This window comes from Culex pipiens, chromosome 1 (genome assembly GCF_016801865.2).
Source record: "Culex pipiens pallens isolate TS chromosome 1, TS_CPP_V2, whole genome shotgun sequence".
Classification (NCBI taxonomy): domain Eukaryota; kingdom Metazoa; phylum Arthropoda; class Insecta; order Diptera; family Culicidae; genus Culex; species Culex pipiens.
Window position 1 is genome coordinate 108,352,903 of NC_068937.1, and position 19,698 is coordinate 108,372,600.

Here is a 19,698-nt window from a genome sequence, read left to right on the forward strand (position 1 = left end):
AGAAGGGATTTTCTGATCGATTTGGTGTCTCCGGCTAAGTAAGGACTTTTCAGATAAAATAGGTACACTAAACAAGGTCGCATTTTTATTTAACTTTTTATGATTAAAAGTTGAATTCGCAAAAAAAAAACAATTTATATTTGTTTTAAGGACTAAAGAGGCATCTTTTGAGCAGAAGTGCGTTATGGTGCAAAAGCTGGATAATAAGATATGCATTTTTGAAAGAAATAGTGCTTTTCTGGGAAATATGGAAGAGCTTAACAAAAAAAAAAAATTAAAAATCATTTTTTAAGATCAAAATTGAGTTTGCAATCGTAAAGTACTAGGAAAATATTTTTTAAAGTTTTTGTCCCATGACTCTGACCAAAGTCGAGGGGGAGGGGCAAAACATAAAAAAAGTAAAAAAAAAGTGCAGGTGGTTATGTTACACATGACCAGTACGACAAAGAACTTTGCAAGATGATTGTTGAAATTTTCGATTAGAATTTCCGGTCCAAATTTCCCCATGATTTCCATATAATTACGTCCTATCAAACTAAGGGGACGGAAATTGCAAGTGGAGTTGAAATAGAATTCAAGGTGAAATCAATCGACTTTCACTCACCACTCGAAAGTTACCATGATGCAGAAATGTTTTTGCAAGGCTGTTGCAAGCAATCGGCGGCAGGAAAGTAAATTTTAACAGCAAACATTAAAACTGCCCTTTTCAGGGTTCTAATTGATTACAAAATAGTTATTTTAAATTTCCAGAAACAGATTTTCGCAGCGGCACAAAAAAATTGCATCGCAGCAATCTATTTATTACTTCAATTTATTTTTACTGCTTAGCTTTAGATAATGGCCAAATGCAACTTTTAATGTCCAGTATCGGAAACCATAAAGTTTGATATCAGAACATCCGCGGAGCCTCCGGCCATTCTGGATTGTGGCCACTTCTGCCGAAATGTCAAATTTCATGTCCAGTATCAGAAACCATAAAGTTTGATACTCATATTGCCCCAACTCTTATGGTTCGGCAAATGTCCGCCATCGGAACATCCGCGGGGACTCGGGCCCCTCCGAATTGTGGCCACTAGGTATGAGCAAACTCGTGTAGGGCGACAAGTAGCTGCACTGCAGAAACCAGATGCACACAAATGAAGCTCTCCAGCCCGCGTTTGTGTGTATGCGTAATTCGGTGCTCTTTCAAGCACCAAACTTGCCTCTCGATTTCCCTTCCGCACACACAAACACTCACTACCGTACCCAACCAGATTTTTGAAGAATACTCTTTTGTGTGAATTGGCTCGGAAAAGGGCCATTTTAACGTCCTATGACGTTGATAAAACCATGCGATGATGACACTCCAAGTTGCCGGCAATTTTCCCTCCAGGCTCCAGCGCCTGCTCTGCCTCTCTTTCCAGAACAATTCTCCCTTCCTCTCGGCGGCTCTGCTGTGCTGCTGCTGCTTCTCGATCCTCCTCGTGCAAAGCTTCGGACTTGTTTGAGCTTCGACCGGTGGCGCGGCGCTCTTTTATAACCTCGCTTGGCTGTGACGGCTCGACGCTTTCGAAGCAGTGGCAGAGAGCAAAATTTGCTAAGTGCTAGATACTTGAATCTGATTAATGGGTTCGGGAATGGTTGCGCTCAACCAATCAGCGACCGGGATAACTCCGGTCTGATTTTTTATTTTCGTCTTAACTTTTAAGTACTTTAACAAAGTTTTATCAACTTTACGAGGTAGTCTACTTGTACTTTAAGACTTCCTCTTTCGTTTGGTGGGTAAAACATAAAGATTGTTTAAATGGGGGGGAAGATATAAGCATTTGAAAGACGACACAAATCGTTACACTTTCGCTTCGCGAAATTTTGGATTGACACCCGTAGACAGTGCCCTTAGGACAAAGTTCTTTGTCAATAAATCACATACCAAGATTCCCACACTTGAATAAAAAAGGAGGCACCTGTCCAGTTGTTTTGAAATCATTTGTTTAAGAAAATTCAAAGTATCGACGAAAAACTATTTTGTTTAAGACATGTTTTGCGCTGCTGTACATTGGAATTCTTAAAAATTTAAAATATTTTACAGCGAGCTTGATCATGCTAAATATGATAATCAATGCAGAAAAAGGCATTTTAGATTGTTTCCAGTTGACAAGAAATTTATTTTTAAATAAAATTTTCAAATTTTCTGAATAAAATATACTTTTGATGATATGATGTAAGGAAAATAATTTATGTTTTGGCCTTTTCAAAAGTTAAGCTTGAATAACAAATTTTTAGTATTGGTAATCGGACCAATAATTTCCGAAAAGTTCTTAGTTGTAAACTGCCCACCATTGGAAAAACGGCTAATATTCCCTTTGGCAAAAACGAGTTTTTAGCACCAGGTGGTAGATGATGTTTTAACGCATCTTCTGAAACTTGAATTTCACCAAAAGAGTATTTAGATTTGGCTGCCGATGCGAAAAACCAAACGGCTAATATGTCACTCTTATGGGAAATTGCCTTGACGGAGATTTGGTGACATACATTAAAATGCGTTTTTCTCGGAATACTTGATTTGGCATAATAGCCGAATTTTCAATTATGGCCAGTAAACTAAAGGATAATAGGGTGACATTTAAAGAAATTCATTTTCATCGATTTAAATTTTTTGTAAGCCTATATCTCACGAACTTTTATCTTTAAAATTCAAAAAAATCTATTAAAAAAATCGAAAGTGTATGCCTTTACTTGAAAAAGGTAAATTTATTTAAAAAATTTAAAAACTTTTCGACTTCGATTTTCAAAAAAAATGCATAACAAAAATGCATATTTCCTCATCCAGATGTTGTACAATCACGCACTATAGCTCAAGAGATGTTTTTTTGAGTCCCCTTAAACATATAGAAAAAAATCAAAAATATAAAAATCAATTTCAAAACTTAAAAAACATTAATATTCCAATTAACGACACAAATTTTGCATTTCTGAAGAAGAGTTTATTTGCAACATTCTTGTTGGCTCAGCATACAACAATGTATGTGTCTTATTTATTCATAATAAAATATTGATAGCAAGAACCACTAAACGATTAGAATGATTTGAAACCATTTGAATCCGTTTAGATCGATAGTCAGTCGTGTAAACCATGAGTCATTTTCTATTTTTTTGTGTTTTTTTGATTATCAAATCAAAAAATCAAATTATTCGCTCTACCGCATTGCTTTGGCGTTCTCGATTGCGAGATTCCTACTTGAAACTAGGTGTCCGAAGGCTTGATTGTTGAGGCAATTGCAAACCTCTTTTTACACCTAAGAATCCATCCATCCCGGGATTCGAACTGACGACCTTTGGATTATGAGTCCAACTGCCCACCAGTGACTCCACCGAGACAGGACCCAGGGAGACTATGGTTGGACAGCGGCCAACATTTACTTCCCCGTCCGACGGAAGGCGTGATCAGACAAATCTCGTCTCGAAAAAAGCCACCGGGACCTTCCGGGATCGAACCCAGGCCAACTGGGTGAAAGGCAACCACGCTTACCCCTACACCACGGGTTGATTATGATACAATTTAGAAAAAAATGTGTTTCGTAGTTATAATCTAATTTTATTTTATAACAGAGCTATTCTCCCAAGATTAGATAGGATTAAATTATAATAAAGCAATTCTCGCAGGAACGATTAAATGGTTGTGAAAGTTGATTTTTTAATATTTTTATTTGAATGAAACTTTGTGTGTACTTTTTCTATGTCCAAGGAAGTTATTTTGCAACATTAATCGTCCATACAATTTTTCATACTATTTTTTTTGCAAATTAAGAAAAATCTCTATTTCGAGAACGGATTTTCGAATCGATTTGGTATCTTCGAAAGTGGAAACTTTAAAGAAACCTTCAATTTGTGAGATTGAAAATCAGGCGCATATTTGCTTAGTTATCATCACTTAAAAAAAAATTACTCACAATCAACAACATATCTATTTCAAGTTGATATTACTTAAAAACAGTGCACGAAATGGAAATTTTTGTAAAGTACTTCTCGATTGAATATTTGATTTTAAATCTAAAAAAAAAAATGTTTCCTCTTTTTCCACGTTTTTCTAAATCATATTTTTTTCGACAAATTGGCAACACTACCAAATGATAGCTATTGCTTAAAATATGGATTAAAACTTACAAAAAAATAATAAATCTTAAACATATCCAAAAATAAGTTTTTTTCAAAAATGGTAATTCTGCCTGTTAGTACTTCTTTGGTCCTCGAAAAAGTACACACAAAGTTTCATCCAAATCAAAAAATATAAAAATTATCGTTATCGGATGCCCAATAAAAATAAAATCGATTTCATAATAGCATAATGTCTAACCAAAGCTCATTACGCACGACTTGTGACGATTTTCCCACGCCAATTGCAAATATCTTTACATTTAATTCCATGCATTCGGCTCAAGTAGAATGTTGCAACGCCGAGCTTCTCCCTCTGGACAGAAATTCATTCATAAACAAGGGACGTCCACCCTTTTGCTACCCTTCGCTCGCAGTCGATGCGTCCACCCTACCTGAACCTGAACAGTCAAAGTCAATCAATAAATTTCATAAATATTCAATGCGCCTCTGTCTCTTTTCGCTCACTGAGGACCAGGTGGGGAAGGTGCATTTCTGGTTGATTTTATGGGTGACTGGATTTCTGAAATATATTAACTTTAATGCACTCTTCATTTGACGACCGTGATCAGGTGTTGTCCGCACTGAGTCGGTGTCACTTATTTTGCGACAGTTTAGCTTCGATACCTTTCGGCGCTTTTCGGCAGATGAAAAACTCGAAATGTTTGCCAAAATGCATCTCGCCTCAAAAATAAATTACCCGACCATCCTGATCAATAAAGCGCGAAAATGACATGCTCCCTCCCTGTCCTTCATGGCTCAGCTCGTCGCTGGGAGGGAACGTGTGAGAATATATACGATTCAATTTAGCAAATATAAATAAAATTAGAAATTGAACCGAAATGCACAACTTTGCTGACGACTTGGGCCGACGGCAGGCAGAACTACTCTCTCAAGGGTGTGAGGAAGGTATGCGAGGCTTAAAACCCCGTCCGGACTGCTGCAACAGGGTGCAGTAAAGCTGCAAGTACACTTGTGTAACCCCCTCCCCCCCCCCCCCTTCAACTCCTATTTTTGCCCCTCTTCAATCACATGTCATCCTCTTGTGAATAGAGTTGCCAGATTCGAAATGGTACTGATAAGTTCAGTTCAATTAAGGGGTCACATACATGTAAATCGGCAAAAATGTCAAGGGTTGGTATTGGCACACAATCATTTTTTTTTTAATTTGTTTTCAGGACATTAACATAAACATTTTTAACAATAATCAAAATAAATTTGAAGACATTTGGTTGCATCATTGCCGAGATATAGCTATTTGAAGCTAGCAGTTTCAAAAAACGGGTGCCACGATTTCTCAACACTGCTTCGACCAAATTCCGATTCCGTGAACGTACCGGTTGTTGCGTTTGAAACGGAATACGTAAACGATTCGAATTGAATTCCGTTTCAGAATTCCAATTGATTTGACTGGGTAGGCTTGTTTTACGGTAGTGAGTGTGCTTCAAAACTAATACCCACTGACTGGCAGCGAAATTATGGAAAAGTATAACTTGTATCAGACTTGGAATATGCTGATTACGTTGTCCCGAAAAACACGAAGTCGAGGAAATTAATGTGCTCTGTTCTCAAATGATAGATAATCATGTTATAAACAACTCTTTCATACATGAAAACTTTCGGAAAAATCGTTTTGTGGTCCAATAAACAAGTTAATGTATCAATTTGGCCTTTTAAAAACTTGTTTTAACTTTGCCGGTAGCTTTTATGTCGAAAAATACAAGTTTTTGCTTTACTTTTTTTAATATTTTCCCTCGGTATTGGACACAAATTTCCTTATCTGTAAGGATACATGGATCCTGTAGGAAATTTTCCGCCGAAGATTTGCGTCTAAGCAACTTTGAAGTTTCATCCACTCTGAGCTGAAATATTCCAGTTTTTGTGAAGAGAGAATATTGATTTTTTGAAAATAATGACATTAATCATCATTGGCATACAATATTAAGAGCTTAGGCTATATCGCATCTGTTTTTAAACATAATTAGCTCATCCTCTAACACTTAGGCCACCTTTTGTTGTTTTCTCATGGCACACTACGTGCTAAATCATAAATTACTTTTAGTAGATAACTCATGTTTAGAGCATTTTACATTAAAGCCAATCGATACATGTTTGCTGCGTTTCCATGGATACAAATAAACAACGCGTTTCCGTGATCCATAATATACATTCTGAATAGGTACTTAGCGTAATTTTCAAAATTTTCCTGAACAGCGGATTTATCAACAGGAGTTATAAGATGGAAGCGTTAACGTTACGTTGTGGTTCAGATCACTGAAATGCGTACAATTGAACCTTATATTTGTTATTTGTTTATTTGTATCCATGGAAACGCAGCAAACATGCATCGATTGGCTTTAAGATTGAAAAAAAGTAAAGCAAAAACTTGTATTTTTCGACATAAAAGCTTCCGGGAAAGTAAAAACAAGGTTTTAAAAGGCCAAATCGATACATTAACTTGTTTATTGGACCACAGACCATCATTTAATGGTATGGGCTATTTGAAATTTTAAGATTTTCCATTTTTTTCTGAGCAGATTTTGTGAAATTGTCGAAAAAACTGACTTTTTTCAACAAAAAAAAAATGCCCAGGGAACATGGAAAACGATTTTTCCGAAAGTTTTCATGTATGAAAAAGTTGTTTCTATCATGATTATCTATCATTTGAGAACGGAGCACATTGATTTCCTCGACTTCGTGTTTTTTTGGGACACGCAAATGCTGATGACACATTCGGCCGTGACGTTGCAACGCTTTGACTTTTCTTTTTTCAGTATTTGGGCTGTAACTCGAGAGATATATTGAATAGGTACACATGATATTACAGATTCGGAAAGTACATTAAATTTCCTATAAGAAACAATGTTTACAAATTGTTTAAAGCGAATATTCTATTTTTGAGAGAGAAATATGTAGCGTGACGTTGCAACGAGTGACTTTTTCTCAATCCTGACCCAATTCATGTTTCGCCATTAACTCTACTCTGATTAAGAGCCAATTTGGAATTCTTCTTCCATTTTTAGTGTAAAATTGGCCTGCAAATCGAATGCAATCATTAGTTTTTCGAAAAAATCAAACCCCGATTTTTAAAGACCACTTACGTCGTGACGTTGCAACGCTCTGTTTTTGAAAACAGGGTTTTTCTTTGCGTTGCAACGTCACGAAATGCTAGTTTTTGTTAGTTTGAATAACTATAGGTTATGATTTTATAAAAAAAAAAAAAACATTAATATACATTACAAGGACATGTTAATTGATAGTCTCGCCCATTTTAGACCCCCCCCCCCCCCTCTATACCAGTAGCAGTAGCAGTACGATTTGCGAGGTTTTTTCAAAGCATTTAAAAATTAAAAATAAATATTTGTATTATTCCATTACCACAAAGACACTCCGAAACATCAAAATGGTTGAATGTGTAGTTTTCTGTTGATATAAACAACTGTCCCTTTTTCGTGACGTTGCAACGCAAAAAATGGCAAACTTACACTAGTTCGAAAAAATACTTAATATAAGATAAACTGAAAATCCATTACTTTTCCGTGTAGTACATCTTAACACCTACAAAATGCAATCAAAAGAATATTTTTTGGATTTTATTTCTCGGAAAACCAGGAGTTTTAAGAAAAATGTTTTCAAACGCTGATTTTATCACGAATAGATGCATAACTTAACCAACTTGTACATAATGGTATTCAAATGATCAATAAATAAAAACCATGATTTTTGAAGCTTCAAGTAGTCTAGAATCGAGGGAAAATATTCAAATAGCTCATACACGCTTTTCAAAATGTCATCCTATGGTGTACATTGCCGAAGAATGTGTCTGATACAGCTTGCCTCTGTCCGGGTCGGGTTTTAGGTAGCGAGGGACATAGTGCTGCTTCCAACGACCCATTGTAGAATGGCAGAAAACCTTGCGTACAATCAAAATAATCACTATCAAAAAAATCAACTCATGAAGTTAATTGATTCTATAAAACACCTAGTCTGGTAACACTGCCAACCCGAGCCACCCTCGAAGTAGTATCCCGCCGTCATCGCCCGGTCCCAGTCTCGTACTGTGTACGATCGAATCATAAATAACAGTTACGGAAGCACTTGCAGCCGGCTCGGAATATTTTCCCACCTCCACACCACCCCTTTTCCACCCCCCGCTTGTGGTGACTCCATGCGCCCAAACACCCCCGCCCTCTCCGGACGACCACCGCCCTTTTCCCTTTTCCATTACCTCACCACTGAGGGTTAAAATTTGCAGCGCGTGTACCCACACTATCGCAACAGAGAATTACATCAGCAACCAACACCAGCTCAAGTGTGGGGGGGGGGGGGGGTGGTGTAGCAGTAGTGAGTCTAACTACTAGCACACACTAGCAGCACTTTACTAGTATTGACCGAGAGAGTTTTAAACTAGTTTTTGTAGGCCAAATAAGACAAAGTTTGCACTCACTGTGTGTATGTGTGTACGAAAAGCCGGCACGTCTGAGACTGGCGCGCGGACTTGGTCGGTCACGACAAAAAAAGACAAGACACGCGGAAACAAGTGCCGCGCGGCCTGGCCATTTATATCTGCCCTAAGCCAGCCAGCCAGTTGAGGAGTCTGTGTAAACATTGGATAGAATGTCGATGGCCAGGCTGTCACTCTGTTCGTTGGGGAGTCGGTGGCAGTTTCTCGCAGCAAAAACTGCGCGCGAATGTCGGTTTAATGGATGAGGATTTGGAATGGGATCGGAAAAAGGCTATGGTAGGAAATTTTAGGGGAAAAGTCAAATAGCTTAAAAAATCTTAAAAATCAGAATACTTTATCCTCTTTCAATGTCTCGTTTGAGTAACAGAAAAAAAACAAAATGGGAAATTTTATAAATCAGCGTTGAATTATAACATCAATGGACAAGGTAAAACAAACATCTAAAGTCAGGATTTTTAGTTTTCACGATTATTTATAGTACGTACGATTTTTTTTATTGCTGACTAAGTCCACCCAAAACACAAATTCTGAAAGTTGAAAATCTCCATTGCTGTAATATTTCAAAGTCAACGATGTAATTTAACTGAGCCTGAACTGAAATCGGCAGATTTAGACAATTTTGAAAGCTGTACATACAAAAAAGGTACGTAAAAATTCGCAAATCTGTTTGTTTTGATGAATTTTCTAATCAATTTGGTGTATTCAACAAAGTTGTAGGTAATTTTTGAGGACCATTAAAAAATAGGTAGACGGGAAAAAAATTTGCCGGTTTTAAAATTAACCTTTTTTCAACAAATCCATTATTTTTTAAATTTTGAAAAAAAAAATGTAATTTAGGGAATAAAAATCACAATTTTTGAGCCATAGAGAAGTATGAAGTAAAATTTCAAAATCGGGCTTCGTCATGCACACGGGATATGTGTTGGGAGTATTCACCCCAAATTTCAGCCAATTTGGTCCATCCCATCTCGAGATATCGTGGCACCCGTAAATCAACTCCTTGTTTAGAGAAAAACGTTCACAAAGTTTGACAGTTCGCTTTGCGCATGGCAAAATTGTGAACTTAAATCGTCTCTTACTCAGTTCAGTCATGAAATATCTTCGTGAAACTTTCAGGAGTGATTGAAAATCATCTTTTTAGTAAATTTAGGGAATTTTTTTGTAATATGAAATTTTGTGATTTTCTACATGTATGTAACCCCTTAAGTGATATGTATGAACATTTTTGAAGCCGGATCTCACCCATGTTCGGTGTGGAGTGAGGAGAGCATTTTCAAAAAAAAATATTTTCTGCGTTCAGTAGAGAAGTGATAATATTCAAAGTTTTGAAAATACGAGACCAAAAATATGAGATTTTAAAGTATCGCCTAACAAGCCTTCATATTTCAACTGACTATTGATTCGATTTGCAATATTTTAAATTAAACTGAAAGTTCTTTTCTGTAAAACATATTTCCAAAATGTTTAAATCGAGTCCTTTACAATTTAGTGTTAATAATAATTAAAAAAAACATTTTTTGAACAGATTAGGGACCATCCATAAACCACGTGGACACATTTTTGGTAATCTCCACCCCCTCCCCCCCTTCGTGGACAATTGTCCATACAAAAAAAATCTTTTTTTTTTATGCAGCGTGGACAATCGCTAACACCCACCCCACCGCCAACACTAAAGTGTCCACGTGGTTTATGGATAGTCCCTTAGAAAGCGAAGCTTATAAGTAGAAAAGCAAAAAAAAATGCAAATTCAACTGACCATGCTATGATATCTTCCAACAATGTGACGTCCTGTTTTAAAGAATGTCAAGATTATCGCGCGAGAAAAATGTCAGACTTCTCTCAGCTTCTTCTAGCAGCTTCTAATCTGTGTGACGATAGTAACCGTCAAGGTCAATCCGAGAAAAGTGACGGAAGAGAACCAGCAATCGTGTTTCTCTGATTCATTTGCCAGCACATGCAAAGAAAATGTGATCGATAGCTTACTGGTTCTGTTCCGTTCTGTTCGCTCTCGATGAATGTGCAGCGATAACAAACGTGAACTATTATTATGCATCGATTTACATGTGTCCAACACGGAGTACATGGTAGACTCGGTGTAAAGTTTGTTATCTAAGGAAACCGGATAATTGAATCAAAAATGTTTATGAGCTTAGTTGAGAAATGTTGACATTATCACGAAAGATGCCAAGCTGAAAACTTTCTTTATTGCTATTTATTTTATTTATTTATTAATGTTTTACCTCAAACTTCAATCACGGCAAAATTGAGGTGATACAAATCTCATGAACCATCATACTCCGATACGTTCCATTAGACGACCATCGATAAACTAAACAAAAACGAGTCAAAACGCTCGAAAGGCCGAACCAACGCCGAGGAAAATTCGTTGCTAGAGAAAATGACTCGCGAGAGAGAGAGTGAATACAAAATCGTTCGCAAAGTCATCGTCGCCGATGGTCTTCGTCGTCATAGTCGTCGTCGGTGAGAAGTTCATTCAGCCGAGACTGACTTTCGAGCGTTTTGTTTGTAACTGCGCACATTACATTGTTTTCATAATAATGGACTGTCGAAGGGGTTGATGAAGTGGGGGAGGGTGTGAATGTGCAGTCCACATTACCTCACTACCCTTCCCCTCTTGAAATACTCGCAACAATGAGCTACTTTTGTGCGTTTTACATCGCGAACGAGTCGAGGGTGGGTGTCAGAAAAATGTTGCCGACTGTCGATTGAAAAATGCTGCTATTTGGAGTTCGAATCGGCTCGCGTGACTTGTGAAGCGATTCCCCTGCTGAGTAAAAAATCACTCTTGGGGATGGATTTGACTGGCAGACGATAAATGTTAAAGGCTTTGGGAATAAAATCGTACCAAAAAACATCAAACTTTTAGCGAAACTTACTTACCACGGAGACTTTCCCTTATCTTCTTAAAAAAGTGTAGCATCAACAATTCTTGTTTACCAAATCTTCTATCCTGGTCTTAAACTAACTTAAACTCAATAAACTAAACGTTCTTAATTTCCTCCTCTCTTTCCAGCCAACCACGCCAGCGTATCTCCCGAACCCGCCAACCTGTTACCAGGTACGTGTCTTCCGCTCTCATCGTTGTCATCTCAACCTGAACGTTTCATATTTACAAAAAAAACCACACCAATTCTCATGTAAACCGCTTCATTGCAATTTCTCATACATGAATTAGTCAAGAGATGATAACGAACAAAAAGTAAAAGAAGAAGATGTGATCATTATGATCGATGATCGCTGAGAAAACAATTGGCTCGTACAGAGTTCGGAGGAACGAAACTTCCGCCGAGCGACCGAGAGCTTAAAGCGGGGTGAAAAAGGGCAAAATGTATCAAGATAGCACCACATAAATATTATCTTAATTGCGGTCAGCTACTACACTTTTTTTGTGTGTTGGTGTTGTATGTAATGTGTTCAGCAAAGCTACACAGGGTTGCCCTTTTTCTCCCTGGTACTGCTCATCAGGGCCCTCGGAAGGAGCAAACAGGGCAAGGGCTCAAATTTGTAGCGAAGTTGAGCACGTTCGAGTTGCAACATGGTGCAACAGCGGCAGCAACGTATAGCAGTATTATAGGGTCCAAAGAGGAATCAAACAATTTTAATGAGCTAATTAGGAATGCGATTCCAGCCGGCTGAGGAGCGCGAAAAAAAGTGAGCTGATCGAAACTCATAAAAAAAATTGGTATTGGCAGCGAGAGGAGCAATGAGAAAGATTTGCGGTGCTTTAAAGTGGAGTTTTATGATGAGTACAATACATTACCAATTTCAATATCAAAACCAACACCAAAATCAATACCAATACCAATACCAATACCAATACCAATACCAATACCAATACCAATACCAATACCAATACCAATACCAATACCAATACCAATACCAATACCAATACCAATACCAATACCAATACCAATACCAATACCAATACCAATACCAATACCAATACCAATACCAATACCAATACCAATACCAATACCAATACCAATACCAATACCAATACCAATACCAATACCAATACCAATACCAATACCAATACCAATACCAATACCAATACCAATACCAATACCAATACCAATACCAATACCAATACCAATACCAATACCAATACCAATACCAATACCAATACCAATACCAATAATACCAATACCAATACCAATACCAATACCAATACCAATACCAATACCAATACCAATACCAATACCAATACCAATACCAATACCAATACCAATACCAATACCAATACCAATACCAATACCAATACCAATACCAATACCAATACCAATACCAATACCAATACCAATACCAATACCAATACCAATACCAATACCAATACCAATACCAATACCAATACCAATACCAATACCAATACCAATACCAATACCAATACCAATACCAATACCAATACCAATACCAATACCAATACCAATACCAATACCAATTCTATGACTAATAAGCAGATCTGTAATTTCGCAAAAAATCCTGATTTTCTTTTTTTGTTTTTTGATTTGTATGAAACATTTCATTATTTTTAATATGTTTTAACCGACAAAAAATGCCAACATTTTAACAGTATGAACATATTTTGAAATATAAACAGGTATGAATGAAAAATTCTGTTGTAAAAAAAATGAAATTAAACCGTTTTCGATTTATTCCCAGTCTTAAGTAATATAAGTCAACAAAATTGTATTTTTTATTGCAAAAAAGTGACCCTTTTTGAAACAAAATTGTCGAAAAACTGAGAAAATTCTCTAAAATTTGCTTTTAGGACATTGTTGATCCGACTTATACGGCTGGGATATAACCTTGTATAGAACAAAAATTACATAAAAATTAGTTTTTCAAGTTTTACCCAATTGCCACTCAATGATATCTTGAATTGATCAGATTTTCAATGTTAAAAGAGAATCTTGTGTGATATTTTCCAAACTTTAAAAAATATTTTATTATTTATTTGAATTACTACTTACTTTTTAAAAGGGTTAAGGCCGTTGCAAATATTTTTTGAAGTTTATGTCCCTCGACTCTGATCAAAGTCGAGGGGGGGCAAAAAAATAAAAAAAAAAGTTAAAAATTGAAATTACAGGCCACGGTGTCAACATTTGAATGAAAAAAGTGTTTTAAAATACATTATACACTTGTCCAGTTGTTTTGCAATCATTAATTTCCAAAATTTCTAAGTAAAGATGAAAATTTTATTTCTGCGCGTAAAAAACGTTTTTGCGATGCTGTGCATTGTCATTTCACAAAAGTTCAAAATATTTTTAAACGATTATAATTTTATTTCCATTAAAATTTTGATGTTTTTTGAGAAAAAAAAATTTTTTTGCCCCCTGATTTTTCGGACCAATTTTGAGGGAGGGGGGGGGGTGGCGACATAAACTTTGAAAAATATTTGCAGCGACCTAACTAGAACTTAAAAAAACTCTTTTGGTAATTTTCATTCTTTGCAAGTCCATATCTCAGCATTCCAAGCTCGGATCAATAATGTCCAAAAAAGCAAATTGTAGAAAATTTTTAGAGCTTGATTCTATTTTTGCCAAAATTTTACACTATTTTCAAAAGTTCAAAAAGAATGTTTTGTTTAATGAAAACAACTTTTCCGTTATGAACTCAATTTTTTTTTGGTTCAATTTTTATTTTTTGGAAAAAGTCATAGCTTGGCCAAAACAAAACTTCCGTCATACCTTATTATTTGTCACTTTTTGTGTACTTAAACATTTAATTTTTTTTTTAATCGAAGAATAAAGTTTGTCAAAATAGAGTTTTTGTGATGAAAAGTTAGATGACAAAAAATCTTTAGGTAATAATAAATAACTGTGCCAAATTTTAAGCCAAATCGGTTAAGGGTTAAGGGTCGCTATTGATCGTAGAAGTTTATATGGGGAAAAATCTAAAAAAAGTACCCAGAACAGCAAAAATTTCGAAATTCCTCCAAAAGATGTGTTAAATGTGTCGGATCATTGTCAAGTGTGAGATTCCTATTTAAAATTTGATGACAAACAACAAAACGATTGGGCTCAAAATTGGCACAGTTACTTATTTTTTCCTAAAGAATAGAGCCAGGGGGTGTCCCTGATAACGTTTTCATTTACTGTTATCCTAATAGACAGCCATCAAATTTGTATGAAAACTTATATGAAGAAATTAATTATGCAAAACGGCTTATTTGGGCATAAGGAATCGATGGAAAAGTTAATTTGTGATATTCTTCTCGATGATCAATAAAAACATAACAACAAACATTTCAAAAAATAATCTTGCAACCAGCCTGCCGCGTGACCTTTCGGCCGAGCACCATTTATTTCGCCATCAAATTGATTTTGATAAACAGCGAACGACTTTGATGAGCGTGTGTGTTTTCTTCTTACAATGAAGTTGTGCTTCGATCGAGAGTTCATTAAGGCAGCCGCTCTCCTGTCGATGCTCTGAAATATCCCCGGGGCTGTGGGAAGTTTTTTGTTTTTGGTTGGGTTTGGCTATGGCAGTCCGGTGCGTAAAATTATCATTATGATGGTCCGGTTGTAGACGGAAAAAAGACAAACGGAGAGATCGTCGGAAGTGAGATATCGACACTGTCGGAGTGCCACATTTTGCACACAATTTGTCATTAGTTGAGTTTCAACTCTCCAGAAGCTGTAATTTGGGCGGAATTGGAAGATTAATGATTACATTACTGTTATTTTTAGTGCCTGAAGGTTCGAAATATTAATAGCATTTTAATTGCCATATTATTGCAGATGTAACTAAGAACCACGGTTTACAGACAACATTTCGCACCGTTGACGTTGCACTTAGAACGCACTGTAACGTTTTGTTTGCTCCCCCCGAGTCCGATAAAGATATGCTGCACAATTGCAGTCTTCTTGTTCGACGACCGTCCAGCCAAACATTTGCCTTCGAGTGTACAAATGTCGACCAGCCAGCAGTACAAAATAGCTAACAAAAAAAGTGTACTCACTACTGTACTGTTTGCTTACCTGCGCTGAACGGGGCCCTATTGAGCTAATATTTGCCCGCGATGTACTTCGCGAGGAGGCCTCTGCTGCTTCCTCCTTAACCTCCGGTCCGGCGCGGATATGTGGAGCGCGCGAACGCGTGTTCTGGGGCCACCAGGGAGTACAAGCGCTTCACGAAAGTCAACAAGGAATGCAATGTGTGTGCCCTCGCTGCTTCACCTCAGTGTGTCTCCCCAAGCTTTAGCAAAGTTTCTTGTCCCGGGAGGAGGTAGCCGTGTACCTGGGATGAGCTGTAGGGATTGCCCTTGTGTGTGCAAAAAGGTTGTAGAAGAAGCTCTTAAGCTCCGAGCGATGGCATTTGCAGTGGATGCTCTTTCTGTCGATACAGTTAATTCATCATCTGCTGTAATACTGTGGGGATGGTCAGGTTAATATTTTGATGTTTTAAACGAGAAAATCGAATCAAACATAAAACACTCAAAGTGATTGTGCCCGTTGCAAATATTTTTCAAAGCTGATGGCACCCTCTCTTCCCATCGCAGATCTTCAAGTTTATGATTCATCGGGAAGATCTTTCAATTACTCAACTTGAATTTTTTCATCAAAGTATGATAGATTTCGGCTCCCTGAACACGCTCCAATCGACAGAATTGGATTATAGTGAATTCCCTCCTAATAAATAAAATTCTAAACTCCGGGTATACATGCTATTGAATCATCTTAAGCAACCATGCGCACCCCCTCTTTAGTGCTACCCCCACAGATAAACGTGGGTGCTCAATGGTAGTTTAAGATGATTCCATACCATTTGTACCCAAAATTTGCAATTTGATTTAATGTCAGAAAAATCACTATAATTCAATTCTATCGATTGAAGGGTGTTTGGGAAGTCCAAATATATCATACCTTAACGAAACTGAAGCCTTTACTGACATAATCTTTAAAAATATCGATTTGTGTTATCTATTCAACGAAGGATTACATGATGAATCTGGACTTCACCATCACCTAAATTTCTAGATCAGTCTAAATTATCACTTAAGTTTTTTTTTCAAATCGTAGAATAAATCATAAAATTAAAATTCTCCCACGGGTCCCCCACAGACCGTTATTATGAAAAAAAAAATTTCCACCCAAACCAATGATTGGACATGGTTTCTGGGACCATTCTGCACCTCTGGGCCGAGTTTCAAAATATTTGCCGGCAGAAAATTCGAATACGATCAGTTTTAGTGTTTCAAGTAGAAATTAAGGCGAAATCACATGTAAAATGCGTACGAAACGATCAAAGTTTCAATGTTTTAACTTCAAAACATTACTGGTCATGGTTTTAAATTATACTAACATGTAGCAGAATGATATGATGAAAAACGATTTACAGCACTGACTTAGCCGGATTAAGCCTAAGTGAAGTGACTTAAGTATATTATTTACAATTTTATACCTTAATATTAAAAAAAAAAACTCCTACATCAAGGAATTTTAAGTCAAGAAAAACTAGATTGCACAAAAATAACTTAAAATGGGGTGACTTTGAGCCAAGGGGTGACATTGTACCAAATTTTCGATTTTATAATAGCCAGATATCTTAACAACAAGCTCGATAAGCTTGAATTGCAAAGTATAATCGTTGCAAATAAATATTGTTCTTAGATTATGTTGTCCTCTGCCATAAAAAGTTCAATAAGTACGAAAACTAGAATAGATAAGGCTTTAGTTTTATAAGCCTTACCGTTTGACCCCGACATGAGTTTTAAGAAACAAGTCACATTGAAAACTTATATCGCCTGTACATACTTGACTTCGGTGGTAGAGGTTGCCTCTCACCCCAGTTTGGCTGGTAATGTTGTAGAGCGAAAAATTTGATTTGATTTGATATTTAGCTGTACTATTTTCATGTTTTCATGAGATATGCCATACTTGTTAAAAGATTGATTGTGTTTTCACATTGGATTTGTTTTGTTGAATACATTATTAGTGAACGTTCTTGATGATCAACAATATGTTCTATTAAATTTAACTATGAGTGTATCAACATTAATTAAATCAATTATAAAATGTTATTTTATGACGATAACTGCAATGTTGGAAAATAATTGGTTGGTTTGAAATATTAATCCTGTGGGAAGTTGTGTCATTAAACTTTTGCTAAGTATAATCATTACACAGGGCAACAAAAATATATGAGCTAAATGATAGCTGGAGTACTCTCCGGATTTCATTCGTAAGGTTGAAATTTATAAACAATTTAAAACAAAAAAGAACGATTTTATTCTAATTGCAATGTCACAAACTTACCTCGTCACAAAATTTGTTTCCCTAAAATTTTGATTGTTTTATTTGATTTCAGTAGGAATTGATTCAGAACTGAAAAATGTTAGCATCATTTTCAAATTCGGAGGATTCCAGGAGAATTTAAATTTAATTAATTTAATTTTAAATCAACAGGCTTTATTCAAACAGAATAAGCAGATTTGCGTAGCAATATCATCAAACTGCTTTGCGGGAACAATTTAAAAAAATAATCCGTCTACAAAAAAATAAATTAACATAAATTTCAAGCTTTTCAAAGCAATCTTTATGCGTTTATTGGTACAATGTCACCCCTTGGCTCATAGTCACCCCATTTTAAGTTATTTTTGTGCAATCTAGTTTTCCTTGACCTAAAATTCCTTGATGTAGAAGTTTTTTTTTAAATATTAAGGTATAAACTTGTAAATAATATACTTCACTTAGGCTTAATCCGACTAAGTCAGAGCTGTAAATCGTTTTTATATCATTCTGCTACATGTTAGTATAATTTAAAACCATGTTAGTATAATTTAAAACCAGTAATGTTTTGGAGTTAAAACAATGAAACTTTGATCGTTTCCTACGCATTTTACATGTGATTTCGCCTTAATTTCTACTCGAAACACTAAAACTGACCGTATTCGAAATTTCTGCCGGCAAATATTTTGAAACTCGGCCCAGAGGTGCAGAATGGTCCCAGCAACCATGTCCAATAATTGGTTTGGGTGGATTTTTTTTTTCATAATAACGGTCTGTGGGGGACCCGTGTCTCCACAATCATAAAATTTATTTTAAGCTTGCTTCTGTGACAAGTTTCTTTGAAAATCTTACTGCACGTGTTTTTTTTAACATTAAACAAATCAATGATTTCAAATAGCAGGTTTAAAAAATATGTTTGCATTCTTTGGGCACCTGTAATGATGTTCTAATGGTTTTATTTTGTCACACAATTTTCAGCTTAATAAATGACTTCTCATAGCTCAAAAAGAAGATTTAAATTATACGATTACCATGATCGAATTGGATGAAAATTGAATTGGATCGTTGAATATTTCAAATAGGATAGTGAAGAAAAATTAGTTCAAAACGGCAGTGCTCCATAAATTTTTTACTTCAAACTGTAATTTCTTGAGTAATAATGAACGTTCATCCAATTTGATCATAATAAACAAAAAAGTAAAAAAAAAATCAATTTAGCTTGGGCGGGAAGGGTTTAAATATCTTATTTGAAATTGAATAACATCAATAATTCTTTTAAAAGTTTACCTAAAATGTAATAGTTTAATTTCATTAAGCAAAATCTGTTTTCAGTTTTCAATGTGTCAGAAACTAATATTATCAGAAATATATCTCGACATGAAACTTACCATGTAGGTAATAAACAGTAATTTTAATTGATAAAATCCTTTTAGTTAAGTTCCTTAGTTAAAAAAAAATCTGTTCAATTTCAAAAAATGGTTTCAACAAGTTAATAAAATGTTTGCTTCTGCTCGAATTCCGGGAATTCCCGGGAAATGTTCAAATTTCCCTTGAAACGGGATATATTTTCGTACGGGAAATCCCAGAAATTCCTGGGGCGGTAAATTTGACGCTTTATTTTAAGGTGACAAAATGCCATTTTTGTGCTGTGCCTCAAGTTGATAAAAATTCATTTGGCAGTGTTGCCAGTTGTTGCATAAAACGTCGTTCGAAAATAACTAAAAAAGTAAGTAGTTTTATGACGTAACTGAAAAAAAAAATTTTTGCTAAAAATTTTTTTTTTACTTTTTTTTTGTTAACAAAATTATTGTTTGTTAAAATTGTGACTTTTTATATTTGTGTGAACTTGCT

At 35.9% G+C, this 19,698-nt stretch overlaps 1 protein-coding gene across 5 annotated transcripts in view; it reads left to right on the plus strand.

Moving 5' to 3' along the window:
* The window catches only part of LOC120423422 (uncharacterized), a 206,576-nt gene that overhangs the window by 118,270 nt on the left and 68,608 nt on the right, over positions 1–19,698 (plus strand). For all 5 annotated transcript variants that reach the window (XM_039587226.2, XM_052706086.1, XM_039587227.2 and 2 more), the window contains one exon: positions 11,631–11,675. In XM_039587226.2, the coding sequence (XP_039443160.1) occupies positions 11,631–11,675 (45 nt within the window). The remainder of the gene's footprint in view (positions 1–11,630; positions 11,676–19,698) is intronic.